Here is a 13,057-nt window from a genome sequence, read left to right as displayed (position 1 = left end):
GACAGAGATCACAAGTAGGCAGAGAGGCAGGCAGAGAGAGAGGAGGAAGCAGGGTCCCCGCTGAGCAGGGGACAAGAGGCTTTAACCCACTGAGCCACCCAGGTGCCCCTCTCATTTTTTTTTTTTAAATGATTTTATTTATTGGAGCGCCTGTATGGCTCAGTTGGTTAAGCATCTGCCTTGGCTCAGGTCATGATTCCTGGGTCCTGGAATGGAGCCCCACATTGGGCTCCCTGTCCAACGGGGAGCCTGCTTCTCCTCCTCCCTCTCCTGCTCTCTGCCTCTCTCTCAAATAAATAAATTAATAAATATTTTTTTAAAAAAAGATTTTATTTAAAAGAAAAAAAAAGATTTTAATTATTTATTTGAAAGTGAGAGACAGCATGAGCAGGGGGATGGACAGAAGACTCCCCACTGACCAGGGAGCCAGAAGTGAGGTGCTCAATGCAGCACTCTTTTTTTTTTTTTTTAAAGATTTTATTTATTTATTTGACACAGAGAGATCACAAGTAGGCAGAGAGGCAGGCAGAGAGAGAGAGGAGGAAGCAGGCTCCCTGCTGAGCAGAGAGCCCGATGATGTGGGACTCGATCCCAGACCCTGAGATCATGACCCGAGCTGAAGGCAGCAGCTTAACCCACTGAGCCACCCAGGCGCCCCAATGTAGCACTCTTGATTCCAGGACTCCGGATCATGGCCTGAGCCAAAAGCAGACACTTAAGGACTGAGCCACCTAGGTGCCCCTCTAATTTTTATTTTATAAAAATTTGTCATGAGGGGTGCCCGGGTGGCTCAGTTGGTTAAGTGTTAGATTCGTAATTTCAGCTCAGGTCACGATCTGGAGGTTGTGAGATTAACTCCCGAGATGGGCTCCGCACTGGGCATGGAACTTGCTTAAGACTCATTCTCTCGCTCTCTTTCTCTTAAAAAAAAAAAAAAAAAAACATGAATTATTTCTAACTCCACAGAAAAATACAGAGGACAAAAACACACCCAGTACTACAATTTAATAGATGTAAACATTTCCTCAAATGTGCTTTAAATATGTTTAAAAAGGAAAACCTTATAAAGATTTCTTTCCTCCATTTTTGAGCCTGTGGAGACCTGCTATGGACAGGATTTCTTTCTTTTTAAAAATTTATTTATTTGAGAGAAAGAGAGAGAACACAGAGAGAGAGGGAGAGGGAGAAGCAGGCTCCCTGCTGAGTCTGACATGGGGCTTGATCCCAGGAGCCTGAGATCATGACCTGAACCAAAGGCAGACACTCTTTGGACTTAGCCCCCCAGGAGCCTCTGTGGACAGGATTTCTAAAATGACAAGTATCTGGAAGGCTGTGGTTCAGGGCCATTTTTGCTGCCAACAAGCAGGTCTCTGGCACAGAGGGAGAACACAGCTCTGAAAATTGAAGGAGTTTGTGCTAGAGATTAAACTGAATGCTCTCTAGGCAAGAGATACGCTTAGATGTACAAAGCAAAGAATGACATAGTGACTCCTTGTGGCAAACAAAACAAAACCCGAGTAATCTGGGGAAAGGACAATTGGGGCCCATGGAAACCGTGGTATGATTCATGCCAGATTCCAAAGCAATCTTCCGGCTGTGGTCATTGGACACAGAATCCATGGGATGCTTTTCCCTCAAGGATTCAAACTTAGTGAGGGGCACCTGGGTGGCTCAGTGGGTTAAAGCCTCTGCCTTCGGCTCAGGTCATGATCCCAGGGTCCTAGGATCGAGCCCCACATCAGGCTCTCTGCTCGGCAAGGGGTCTGCTTCTCCCACTGATGTCTCTCCTGTCATGCTCTCTCTCTCTCATATAAATAAATAAATAAAATCTTTAAAAAAAGAAAAGTAGGGCACCTGAATGGCTCAGTGGGTTAAGCCTCTGCCTTCGGCTCAGGTCATGATCTCAGGGTCCTGGAACCGAGCCCTGCATCGGGCTCTCTGCTCAGCGGGGAGCCTGCTTCCCCCTCTCTCTCTGCCTGCCTCTCTGCCTACTTGTGATCTCTCTCTGTCTGTTAAATAAATAAATAAAATCTTAAAAAAAAAGTAAAGTGGATTTGTTCTGTTGTATTAAAAAAAAGAGGCTTACATAGAATAACTTCTCTCTAGAATAATCTGTTATAAGCTGATAACTTGTTTGATCCCACTGTAAAGTTCAGCATTACTCTTCCCCACCTACCACATTTTACATTTTTGATGTCATTTTTTACATCTTTTTTAAAAAAGATTTTTTTTTTTACTCATGAGAGACAGAGAGAGGGAGCCAGAGGCAGAGGGAGAAGCAGACTCCCCACCAAGCCAGGAACCCAGTGTGAGACTCCATCCCAGGACCCTTGGATCACAACCTAAGCTGAAGGTAGATACTTAATTGATTGAGCCACCCAGGGGCCCATATTTTACATCTTTTTATCTTGTGAATCCCTTACCGAATTATTGCCCTTGTGGCTGCACATGGCCATCGATGCATGACCCACCAGCTCAGGGCTGGGGCTGGCCACTTCATGTGTGTATCTCTTCTGAACTCCACCTTTAGTGACTGAGTTGGTAGCTTGAAATCAGGCATGGTGGGAATATTTACACCCACAAAAATGGGCAAATGATACAAATCAGGGCTCTTTACCCCAATTCTCACAGGAAGATGTTTGCTGACATTACAGCCATCATCCACCCCCCAGCCCCCTGCTCAGGAAGCAGGTAAAAGAAAGGTAAAGGAAGAGTTACTCCATCCTGTTCAAAGTCTCAGAAATACTTTTTTTTTTTTTAACCTATAATGTAATATTTGTTTCAGGGGTACAGGTCTGTGATTCATCAGACAGTGCTCACCATACATCATACCCCCCCATAGTCTCAGAAATACTTTACAGAGACTGAGGATACTTTCATTTACATCTACTTATAATATTTCCACCTCTACTTTAACTTGAACTTAGTCACATGGGGATTGTAAGAATCCAGGGAGGCTGGGAAATGTAGTCTTTTAGCTGCCTACTGAAAATATAAAAATATATAAACTCAGAGAAGTCACTCTGGTCCTCATCCTCTCCACCTCATTCCCTCTTACCCTGTGTTCATTAGTTTTTTTTTTTTTTAAAGATTTTATTTATTTATTTATTTGACAGAGAGAGAGAGGGAACACAAGCAGGGGAGCAGCAGAGGGAGAAGCAGGCTCCCCGCTGAGCAGGGAGCCCTATGTAGGCCTCAATCCCAGGACCCTGGGATTGTGACCTGAGCCGAAGGCAGCCACTTAACAACTGAGCCACCCAGGTGCACCCCCATTAAAAAAAAAAAAAAAAAGATTTTATTAAAAAATTATTTTTTATTTTTTATTTTTATTTATTTATTTATTTATTTTTTTAAAAAAGATTTTATTTATTTATTTGACAGAGAGAGAGAGAGAGAGAGATCACAAGTAGGCAGAGAGGCAGGCAGAGGGGGAGAGGGAAGCAGGCTTACCACTGAGCAGATAGCCTGATGCGGGGCTTGATCCCAGGACCCTGAGATCATGACCTGAGCCTTAGGCAGAGAGAGGCCCAACCCACTGAGCCACCCAGGCGCACCCCCCAAATTTTTTTTTAAATAAAAAAATAGAAAAGATTTTATTTATTTGAGAGACTGAGAGAGAGAACAAGCAGGGAGGAGGGGCAGAGGGAGAGAGAGAGAAGGAAGGAGACTTCCTGATGAGCAGGGAGCCCTGGGGCTTGATCCCAGGACCTGGAGCTGAAGGCAGGCACTTAACTGACTCAACCACCCAGGCACCCCTAGTTTATTTCCCTTAACAAAAGATATACCTCACCTTACTTGAATTACCCAATAATGTATCCTGGAAATTATTCAATATCAGTCTTTAGAGATCTCCCTCTTTTTTTTTTTTTGTTTGTTTGTTTTGGCTTCATACTACTCCGCTGTGCAGATAAACTATAAACAGTCCCTGTAGGTAGGAATTTAAATTATCTAAATTATCTAGCAGCATTTTGCTTTTACAAATAATACTGTATCTAGGGTGCCTGGGTGGCTCAGTCCATTAAGCAGCTGACTTCCTTTCAGCTCAGGTCATGAACTCCTGGGATCCTGGGATCAAGCTCCACATCCGGCTCCGAGCTCACTGGGAGGTCCGCTTCAGGGTTCTCTCTAGACCTTTTGCTCTTCCATTCACCTATCAAATAAATAAACAAATCTTCTAAAAAATAATACATTATTAAAAATAATCACTTGTGCATATGTTTTCCCATATTCATTGGTATTTATCTTTTCTAAGTAGTCTCTCTGTGCAACGTTGGTCTTGAACTCACAACCCTGAGATCAAGAGTCACATGATGAGTTAGAGCCTAAGTCCTGTCATGGTAGGAGGATTCTTCCTCCACTATGTCAGCTGGCACAGATGTTTCTCCTTCGTATGATGAAGATCAGGGGTCTAAACTTATCTGAAAAGCTAGAGAGGCATCATTTGTTCCCATTGGAATGGCGGGGTGTGCAACAATTGTATATGGATTACATAAATTGAAGAGTGGGGGAAATACTAAAATGTCTGTTCACCTGATCCACGTGCATATGGCAGCCCAAGGCTTTGTTGTGGGAGCAATGACCCTAGGTATGGGCTCGCTCATGTATAAGGCATCCTGGGCAAAGCCTAAACTTTAGAAGAAGAAAAACTATCTTGTTTTTTTTTTTTGCTGGTGCTTGCTTTAGTTAGGTATCTCGCATTGAGTTTATATGTTTATGTTGAAAATAAATCATCTCAATGGGTCAGACAATAACCTGGTAATTTAAATATTGGCTTCCTTTCTTGTGGGCTCAATTTGCCTGGTAACCAAATTACTAGTGACCAGTTAATCTGGTTAGGTCATTCAGAGGAGTCATATTAGCACAAAAGAAAACATGTCACTTAAAAAAAAAATTTTTTTAAGATTTTTAAAAAAATTGATTTGCCAGAGAGAGAGCGAGAGCACAAGCAGGAGAAGCAGCAAGCAGAGGGAGAAGCGGACTCTCAAAGGAGCAAGGAGCCTGATACAGGACTCGATCCCCAGACCTTGGGATCATGACCTCAGCTGAAGGCAGACGCTTAACGGACTGAGCCAGCCAGGCATTCTGAAACACGTCACTTTTTTTTTTTTTTAATAGATTTTATTTATTTGACAGAGAGATCACAAGTAGGCGGTGGGGGGGGGGAGCAGGCTCCCCGCCGAGCAGATTTCCCGCCTTTCCAGATCCCGTCTCCTGGTCTCTTAATTTTTCAGGGCCAGCGTTGCCCCTAGAGCTGTCTGCGCCGCCTGCCTGCTTCCTGACCTCCGCTCACCCGCCAGCTCCCAGCTCCCCGGAAACCCCTCTGGCCAGGTCGCCGGCAACTGCCCGGCTGGGGGAGCCTGTGGACCTTGCCGCCCCATCTCCCGTATTGGACAGAAGGGACGACTCCCTTCCTGAAACGTCTTTCCGCCCTTGGTTTCGTTTTGGTGCACCCTTGCACCCTCCTGGTTTCCCCCCAGCCTTCGTAATTAATTGCACACGTAGACCACTGTGTGTGTGTTTTAGATTTTTACTTATTTGAGAGAGAGAGGTGGAGGGGCAGAAGGAGAGGGAGAAACAGACTCACTGCTGAGCAAGAAGCCCAGTGTGGGGCTGGATCCCACGACCCTGGGATCCTGACCTGAACGGAAGGCAGACGCCTAACAGACCGAGCCACCCAGCCGCCCCTGCCACTGTTCTCCAGGGATCTGAGTGGCTTGCCTCTCCTCACCTTGCACTCCTTCCTAGGGCAGTCTGGGCCATCATTTATTTCTCTCTGGCTTTCTTGCTGGCTATACTCTCCAAACTGAGTGGGTGTCCAAACTTGAGCCGGAGTGGTGACTGTTCAGTGGTTCGCAATATAGCCCGCATCAGAATCACGCGAGGATTGTTCACCTAGACGCTTGGGTTCTTCCCCCGCTCCCCACCCGCTTCTGACTCCGTAGGCCTGGGGGTGGGGCCTGATAATTTGCATATCTAGCAAGTACCCAGGTGTATTTTCTAGAGTTCCATAACAAAGCACCCCAGACTGGGTGGCTTAAACCACAGAAATATCTACACAATATCTGGAAGCCTCAACTTAACTAATTACACCTGGAGTGACCCTATTTCTAAATAGTCACACTCTGACATAGGGAGTAAAGACTTCAACAAATGAATTTGGGAAGACACAGCTTCGTTTGTAACACCAATACCGCCAGGTGGCGCAGATGCTGCTTCAAAATCACTCATCTGATGACGTCTTTTGGAGAGTTTTAAAAGCAGGTGCTTGGTTCTTAGCCAATTGCCCTTTCACTATTCCGGCTCAGACTGCTTATGATGTTTTCCTGAATACGATCACCATCTTGCTTTGAAGAATTCTTCCACGCCTGGCCCATGTGTCACTGAACATTCTGTTATCCGTGCTCACCATACATTCCTAAGGCCCAGCACAGGGTTTGACACAGTGTTCAATACATTTAATACATTTTTGTTGAATGAATGGATGAAGACAATTATTTTCAAGACTTAAAAAAGGTCAAATTTAAATTTATTTTTTAAAAAAGATTTTTATTTATTTATTTGACAGAGAGAGATCACAAGTAGGCAGAGAGGCAGGCAGAGAGAGAGGAGGAAGCAGGCTCCCTGCTGAGCAGAGAGCCCGACGCGGGACTCGATCCCAGGACTCTGAGATCATGACCCGAGCCGAAGGCAGCGGCTTAACCCACTGAGCCACCCAGGCGCCCCGGTCAAATTTAAATTTTAAATTTTAAAAAATATTTTATTTATTTGACAGAGATCACAAGTAGGCAGAGAGGCATGCAGAGAGAGAGAGGGAAGCAGGCTCCCTGCTGAGCAGAGAGCCCAAGGCGGGGCTCCATCCCAGGACCCTGAGACCATGACCTGAGCCGAAGGCAGAGGCTTAACCCACTGAGCCACCCAGGCGCCCTCAAATTTAATTTATAATTCAAGATAAATTTTACCTTGGAGTGTCAATTATAAAACAAAATGAAAACAAAAAAATAAATAAATAAATAAATAAATAAAATGAGACTGAATCGGGCATCTTACTTCCCAGCAAATCTGGCTTCTGCCCTGCCCCCAGGTGGTGGCTCCAGGCCTAGCAGGAAAACGAACTAAGGAATTTCCGGCAACCGGAGAGTGGGGACTAAGCGTCATTTACATACCCACAATGCCCTGCACACATGGTATTTCTTATTTTAAAACGGCTAGATTTTTCTTTTTCTTTCGACTTTTTTTTCCCCCTCTCCAGAAATCAGACTGCTATCACAGAATTGACTGAGATAAAGGCAGATGTCCGTGACTCTTTTGGCTAAGTAATTACCATTGCTGTTCTAGGAGTGACAGTCACCCGAGCTCTGTGTGAGCATTTCGTAATGCATACTCTGGTTTCTCTTCAGATCGTATAAATCTTTCGCCTTTTACTAAAGATTTCCGTGGAGAGGAACAATTCTGAGTGTTTACCCAATTTTTTGAGGCCTTGCGCTTGCAGGGCTTACTAATATGTGTGAAATATCAGACTTTGAGTCAAGTAACTGGCTTTTTTGTAGCACGGGTTATGTACTACAAGTGTGCGTGTTTCCTGTTTACCGGATGGATTATCGAATACTAATTTGTGCTGCGGAATAATAGTCAGCCAATACACGTTTTTTGCTGGCGGAATATTGCTTAGTCGTCTTTATTGAGGTTTTGAACAAAACATTTTACTGGGGAACAGGGCGCCTTGGTGGCCCAGTGGGTTAAGCCGCCCGCGTCGGGCTCTCTGCTCAGCGGGGAGTCGGCTCCCCTCTATCTCTCTCTCTCTGCCTGCCTCTTCGTCTACTTGTGATCTCTCTCTGTCAAATAAATAAATAAAGTCTTAAAAACAAAAAAACAGGGGAACAGCTGCAGGGAGAGATAGAGGAGGGGAAGCAGGCTCCCCGTGAGCTGGGAGCCCGATTCAGGACTTGATCCCGGGACTCTGGGATTATGACCTGAGCCTCAGGCAGAGGCCTTAACCCACTGAGCCACCCAGGTGTATCCCCTATTCCCCAATAAAAAAGACTTTATTTATTTATTTGACAGACAGAGATCACAAGTAGAGAAGCAGGCAGAGAGAGGAGGAAGCAGGCTCCCCGCTGAGCGGAGAGCCTGATGCAGGCAGGGCTCCATCCCAGGATTCTGGGATCATGACCTGAGCCGAAGACAGAGGCTTTAACCCCCTGAGACACCCAGACGTCCCCCAATAAAACTTTTAAAGTTCAAGGTCGGGGGCACCCGGGTAGCTCAGTCGGTTAAGTCTCCTGTTCTTGGTTTCTCTTTGGGTCTTGATCTCAGCATCTTGGGATGGAGCCTCCCATCCAGCTATGCGTTCAGGGGCGTCTGCTTCTCTGCCTCTTTCAGCCCCTCCCCCACTCATGCACACTCTCAAAATAAATCTAAATAACTTTATTTTATTATTTAAAAAAAGACTGAGACATCCAGGTGACCCAAAAATAAATTTTTAAAAAAGGTTAAGAAAACAGAAGGTACATTTTGGGGATGGTTGTAGAAATTTTCATATGCACTCTATTTCAGATATTTATAATTGTATAGGTTTTCTGGTTGCTGTTCTAACAAGTAACTACAAAATTGGTGATATAACACAAACTTTTCTCTTACAGTTCTGTAGGTCAGCAGCCTAAAATGAAGGTGTTGCCTTCCTTCTAGAGACTTCAGAGTAGACTGTTTCCTTGCCTCATTCAGTTTCTAGAAGCTGACTGTATGTGACGCCTTCACATCACTCTCTTTTGCTTCTGTCCTGTCATCTCCTAGTTCTAACTCTGGATCCTCCTGTCTCCCTCTGTAAAAATTATAAGGACTCTTGTGATTATCTCAGGTCCACCCGCTAATTCAGAATAATCTCCCCATCTCAAGACCCTTACTTTAATCACACCCACAGAATTCTTTTTACCATGTGAAGTAACATATTCACAGGTTCCACGCATAGGATGTGGACATATTTGGGGACCATTACTCAGACCACCAAAATAATGATACTGTAATTATGTAGGAGAATGTCTTTATTCTTAGTAAAAACATCATGTTAAGTATTTAGTAGTGACATGTCATGATATCTGAAGCTTGGTTTTTAAAAAGTCATCTCTACTCTGAATGTGCAACTTGAACTCAGGACCATGAGATCAAAGAGTTGCATGCTCGGGCGCCTGGGTGGCTCAGTGGGTTAAGCCGCTGCCTTCGACTCAGGTCATGATCTCGGGGTCCTGGGATCGAGTCCCGCATCGGGCTCTCTGCTCAGCGGGGAGCCTGCTTCCCTCTATCTCCCTCTCTGCCTGCCTCTCTGCCTGCCTCTCTGTCTGCTTGTGATCTCTCTCTGTCAAATAAATAAATAAAATCTTTAAAAAAAAAAAAAAAAAAAGAGTTGCATGCTCTATTGACTGAGCCAGCCACGTGCCTCAATAACTGAAACTTTCCAGTGGTTCAGTCAACAGAGAGAGAGAATGCAAATGTGTCCAAGAGTGATAGGTATACAGATATTCACTGCATTAAAAAAAAAAGATTTTATTTTTCTATTCATGAGACAGAGAGAGAGAGAGAGAGAGAGGCAAAGGCAGAGGCAGAAGCAGTCTCCCTGAGGAGCAGGGAGCCTGATGCAGGACTCGATTCCACGACCTTTAGATCATGACCCAAGCCGAAGGCAGACACCCAACCATCTGAGCCACCCAGGTGCCCTATTTACTGTATTTTTCTTTCAACTTTTTGTAGCATTGAACTTGTAAACAGTGGGGGAAATATGTATTAATAAATTCCATGTAATGTGTATGATTTACATATATATTATATTTGATTCAATTTTAAAAGTTCCATTTTTTAAAAAAGATTTTATTTATTTATTTGACAGAGAGAAACAGCAAGAGAGGGAACACAAGCAGGGAGAGTGGGAAAGGGAGAAGCAGGCTCCTTGCAGAGCAGGGAGCCCAATGCCCCGCTCCATCCAGGAGGCCGGGATCATGACCTGAGCCGAAGGCAGACGCTTAACGACTGAGCCACCCAGGCGCCCCTCCATTGTTTTTATTGAACTATGGTCACCTTAGAACAGTGGCTTCCAGATTTTTGAATTTTCCGATTATTCAAATTTCCAAAAAATTTCTAGGGTACCTTTTTATCATCATTCTACAAACAAAGGCCATCTGAAGACTACAAAGAGACTCTTCTTTACAGAAACCCCACTTACTTTTATGAAAGCATAACTAGATATTTTGTTAACTTTTCTCTCAAAGCTCAGTCAGTTTGAGGGGAAGTCTGGGCTGCCTTAGATTTAACAGTATCAGGGACTGATGATGCCCCCTTGTGGCCACCTGCAGAATTACTGCTATCTGACTTCATTTCCTCTGATTTGATGACAATTTCCTCACAATTTACCTCGGTCATTAACATGGGCATGCCAAGCATTGTTCTCAGTGTTTGGGATGTATTAGTAAAGAACAAAAATACCCCTTAGTTGAGCTTATATACAGGTGGAGAGATAGACCATACACAAAGTAGTAAGTGTTGTGGGGAATAAAAAATAGCAGCATAAGGGGCTTGGGGACCAGAGTATACGCAGTGGTAGTATTAGTAGCCCTCACTGAGGTGACTTTTGTATAGAGTTGCAAGGTGAGGGAGTTCACCATGTAGCTATATAGCTGAGGTGACAACTCTATGTTCTAAGAACCATATAGCTATTCTATCTAGTGAAGGAGGAAGAGAGAATTAGGAGACAGTTCAGAGATCATGGGAGATTAGACTGCGTATGGCCCTCTCTGCAGGCCACAGGAAGGGCTTTATGTTTACTGTTCTTGAAATGGAGATTCCTGCAAGGTTTTCAGCAGTAACGGAATCTAAGTTTAATAGGACTACCCTCAGGCGCCTGGGTGGCTCAGTGGGTTAAAGCCTCTGCCTTCAGCTCAGGTCATGATCTCAGGGTCCTGGGATCGAGTCCCACATCGGGCTCTCTGCTCCGCAGGGAGCCTGCTTCCTCCTCTCTCTCTGTCTACTTGCGATCTCTGTCTGTCAAATAAATAAACAAAATCTTAAAAAATAAAAAAAAAAAATCGGGGGGCGCCTGGGTGGCTTAGTTGGTTAAGCGTCTGCCTTCCATTCAGGTCAGGATCGCCCCACATGGGGCTCCCTGCTCAGCAGGGAGCCCACTTCCTCCTTACCCCCTGCCCCTCCCCTTGCTTGTGCCTCAGATTAGGGTATTAGCAACATAGTGAGATTTGGTTGAATTCTGGATATACTTGGAAGGTAAAATCAACAGAATGGGATGCAGATGTTGAAGAGAAACATTAAGGAGAATGCTGTTTTGTTCTGAGTGGCAGAAAGGATGAGTTGCCATCAGTTGAGCTGGGGAGGGTGGCAGAGGATCAGGAGTTCAGTTTTGGACACAAAGAGGTGGAAAGATTTAACTGGAAATGGACATGTGGGAGTCAATGGCATATAAATGGCATTTAAAGTTTAGGGACTGGATGAGATCACCAGGGTGAAAAAGTAGATAGAGAAGAGCCTCAAGGTCACTCCAGTTTGAAAGAAGCTGGGTTGAGAGGATGAATCCGCAAAAGAGAACGCGGAAGCAACCGGAGAACAAGCAGGTGAGTGTGCAGGGGGCGGCCAATAGGAAGCAGAGGTGAGGGTCTCTCCTCAGGCTATATCCTTAAATTTTCCAGAACGTTGATGTTCCTTCCATCCGGGCAAGCTGGATGAGCAGAGGCACCCCGGCCCAAAAAAGCTCTTATTTAATTTCCCCCTCCCCGCTACAGAGAGTACAGACAGATAGCAAGACTATTTATTGAATTCCTGCCAGCCGGCAGCTCTCCCTCTCCCCTACACGTAGGCCCAACCCTCAGCCTCCCACCTAGGGCCAGTGGGGTCACCGTGAGCGTGACCCCAGGATCCTTCTCCCAGGCTTCCTGAAACACCGCCCGGATCTTTCTGGATTGCCTCAGAGGCTCTGTTACTCCTTTCCCTCCATATCCTCCTTCTGGAAGTATGAGATGTAATCCAGCTGATCCTTGTCATGAGCTTCAAGATAAAAGGTCGTGTTGCTGCGGGGGACGCCACTTTGGTGTAATACTAGAAGCAAGAGAGGCGAGCCTGAATCTGGGTGCCCGCTGCACCTCTGCTCCAGGTCCCCTCCCTCCCCCACTCACCTTTGGAAACATTGACTTTGTTGGCCGCCAAGATGTCCGCCTGAATGCTATCTATTTTCATGTACAAGTCCTCGGCATTGCTCTGAGGACAGGAGCAAGGGGCACCTGCTGGGGTCCCAGGGCAGTCTGGACTTGGAAGTGGGGGCGGGGCGGAGGCATGCTGCGGGCTCTGGCGCTGACCGGAAAGGCCGGGAAGGGAACGGAACCACGCAGAGGGGTGGGAAGGAGCCCAAGCCCGGGCGGTCCCTCCAGCTGCAGGCCCCCGGGCGCAGCGTGCGCAGGGGGTGTGGCCCGGGGGAGGGGCGCTGTGGAGGCGGCACCTTCCGTGGGGGCCCAAGCCTTGGGGGCGGGGACGCTTACGAGGAAGAGCTGGTAGAGCTCTTCTCCCATCGACCGGCGGACATGCTCCTCCACCACCGGGAACATCTGCACGAAGTACTGCGACGGCGGGCGGGGCGGCGGGGTGACTGCGGTGCCCTCGCCTGGGGCCTACCCACCCGCCGCCCCGCCGCCCCGCCGCTCACCTCCAGCGTGAGGCTGGCCTGCCGCTGGCTGTTGCAGTGGTCCGAGTTGCCCATGGCGGCCAACAGGCTGTGCACCACGCGCAGGTGCAGCATCTCCTCCGCGATGCTCGTGTTGCTGCGCGCCAGGACCCTGGGTCGGGAATTCGGGCGGCGGCGAGCCCTTGGGACCCTCCGGGCCCCGCGGGCCCCGCCAGCTGGCTTGCGGCATTCCACCCCCATCCCCATTCCCCCTGCCCGCTTACCCGATGGCTTTGGCCGCCGCGGCCTGCTGCAAGAACACTGGCAGGTGGGCGGTGAGCTGGGGAACCAAGGAGTCTGGCGGAGGGGGTGGCCGTGAGGCGGGCGGCCCTGCATCCCAACCTCCACCCC

General features: G+C 46.8%; 1 protein-coding gene, 1 non-coding gene and 1 pseudogene across 6 annotated transcripts in view; 2 read left to right on the top strand and 1 right to left on the bottom strand.

The window, feature by feature from the left end:
* Window positions 1–4,359: 4,359 nt before the first annotated feature.
* Window positions 4,360–4,635, top strand: LOC122899108 (annotated as a pseudogene).
* Window positions 4,636–7,377: 2,742 nt separating this feature from the next.
* Window positions 7,378–7,493, top strand: LOC122901481. Its single transcript, XR_006383499.1, has one exon. It is a non-coding gene; the product is annotated as a U5 spliceosomal RNA (small nuclear RNA).
* Window positions 7,494–11,786: 4,293 nt separating this feature from the next.
* The window catches only part of ARMH1 (armadillo like helical domain containing 1), a 52,847-nt gene continuing 51,576 nt past the window's right edge, over window positions 11,787–13,057 (bottom strand). For 4 of the 5 annotated variants that reach the window (XM_044238076.1, XM_044238080.1, XM_044238077.1 and 1 more), the window contains 5 exons: window positions 12,931–13,003; window positions 12,689–12,818; window positions 12,525–12,602; window positions 12,165–12,246; window positions 11,787–12,087 (listed from right to left, as the gene is read on the bottom strand). In XM_044238076.1, the coding sequence (XP_044094011.1) occupies window positions 11,969–12,087; window positions 12,165–12,246; window positions 12,525–12,602; window positions 12,689–12,818; window positions 12,931–13,003 (482 nt within the window). In that variant the 3' untranslated portion in view covers window positions 11,787–11,968. The remainder of the gene's footprint in view (window positions 12,088–12,164; window positions 12,247–12,524; window positions 12,603–12,688; window positions 12,819–12,930; window positions 13,004–13,057) is intronic. The other variant, XM_044238079.1, reaches the window with a different exon arrangement.

This window comes from Neovison vison, chromosome 2 (assembly GCF_020171115.1).
Source record: "Neovison vison isolate M4711 chromosome 2, ASM_NN_V1, whole genome shotgun sequence".
Lineage (NCBI taxonomy): Eukaryota > Metazoa > Chordata > Mammalia > Carnivora > Mustelidae > Neogale > Neogale vison.
This window is presented reverse-complemented; position numbering and strand designations above follow the sequence as displayed.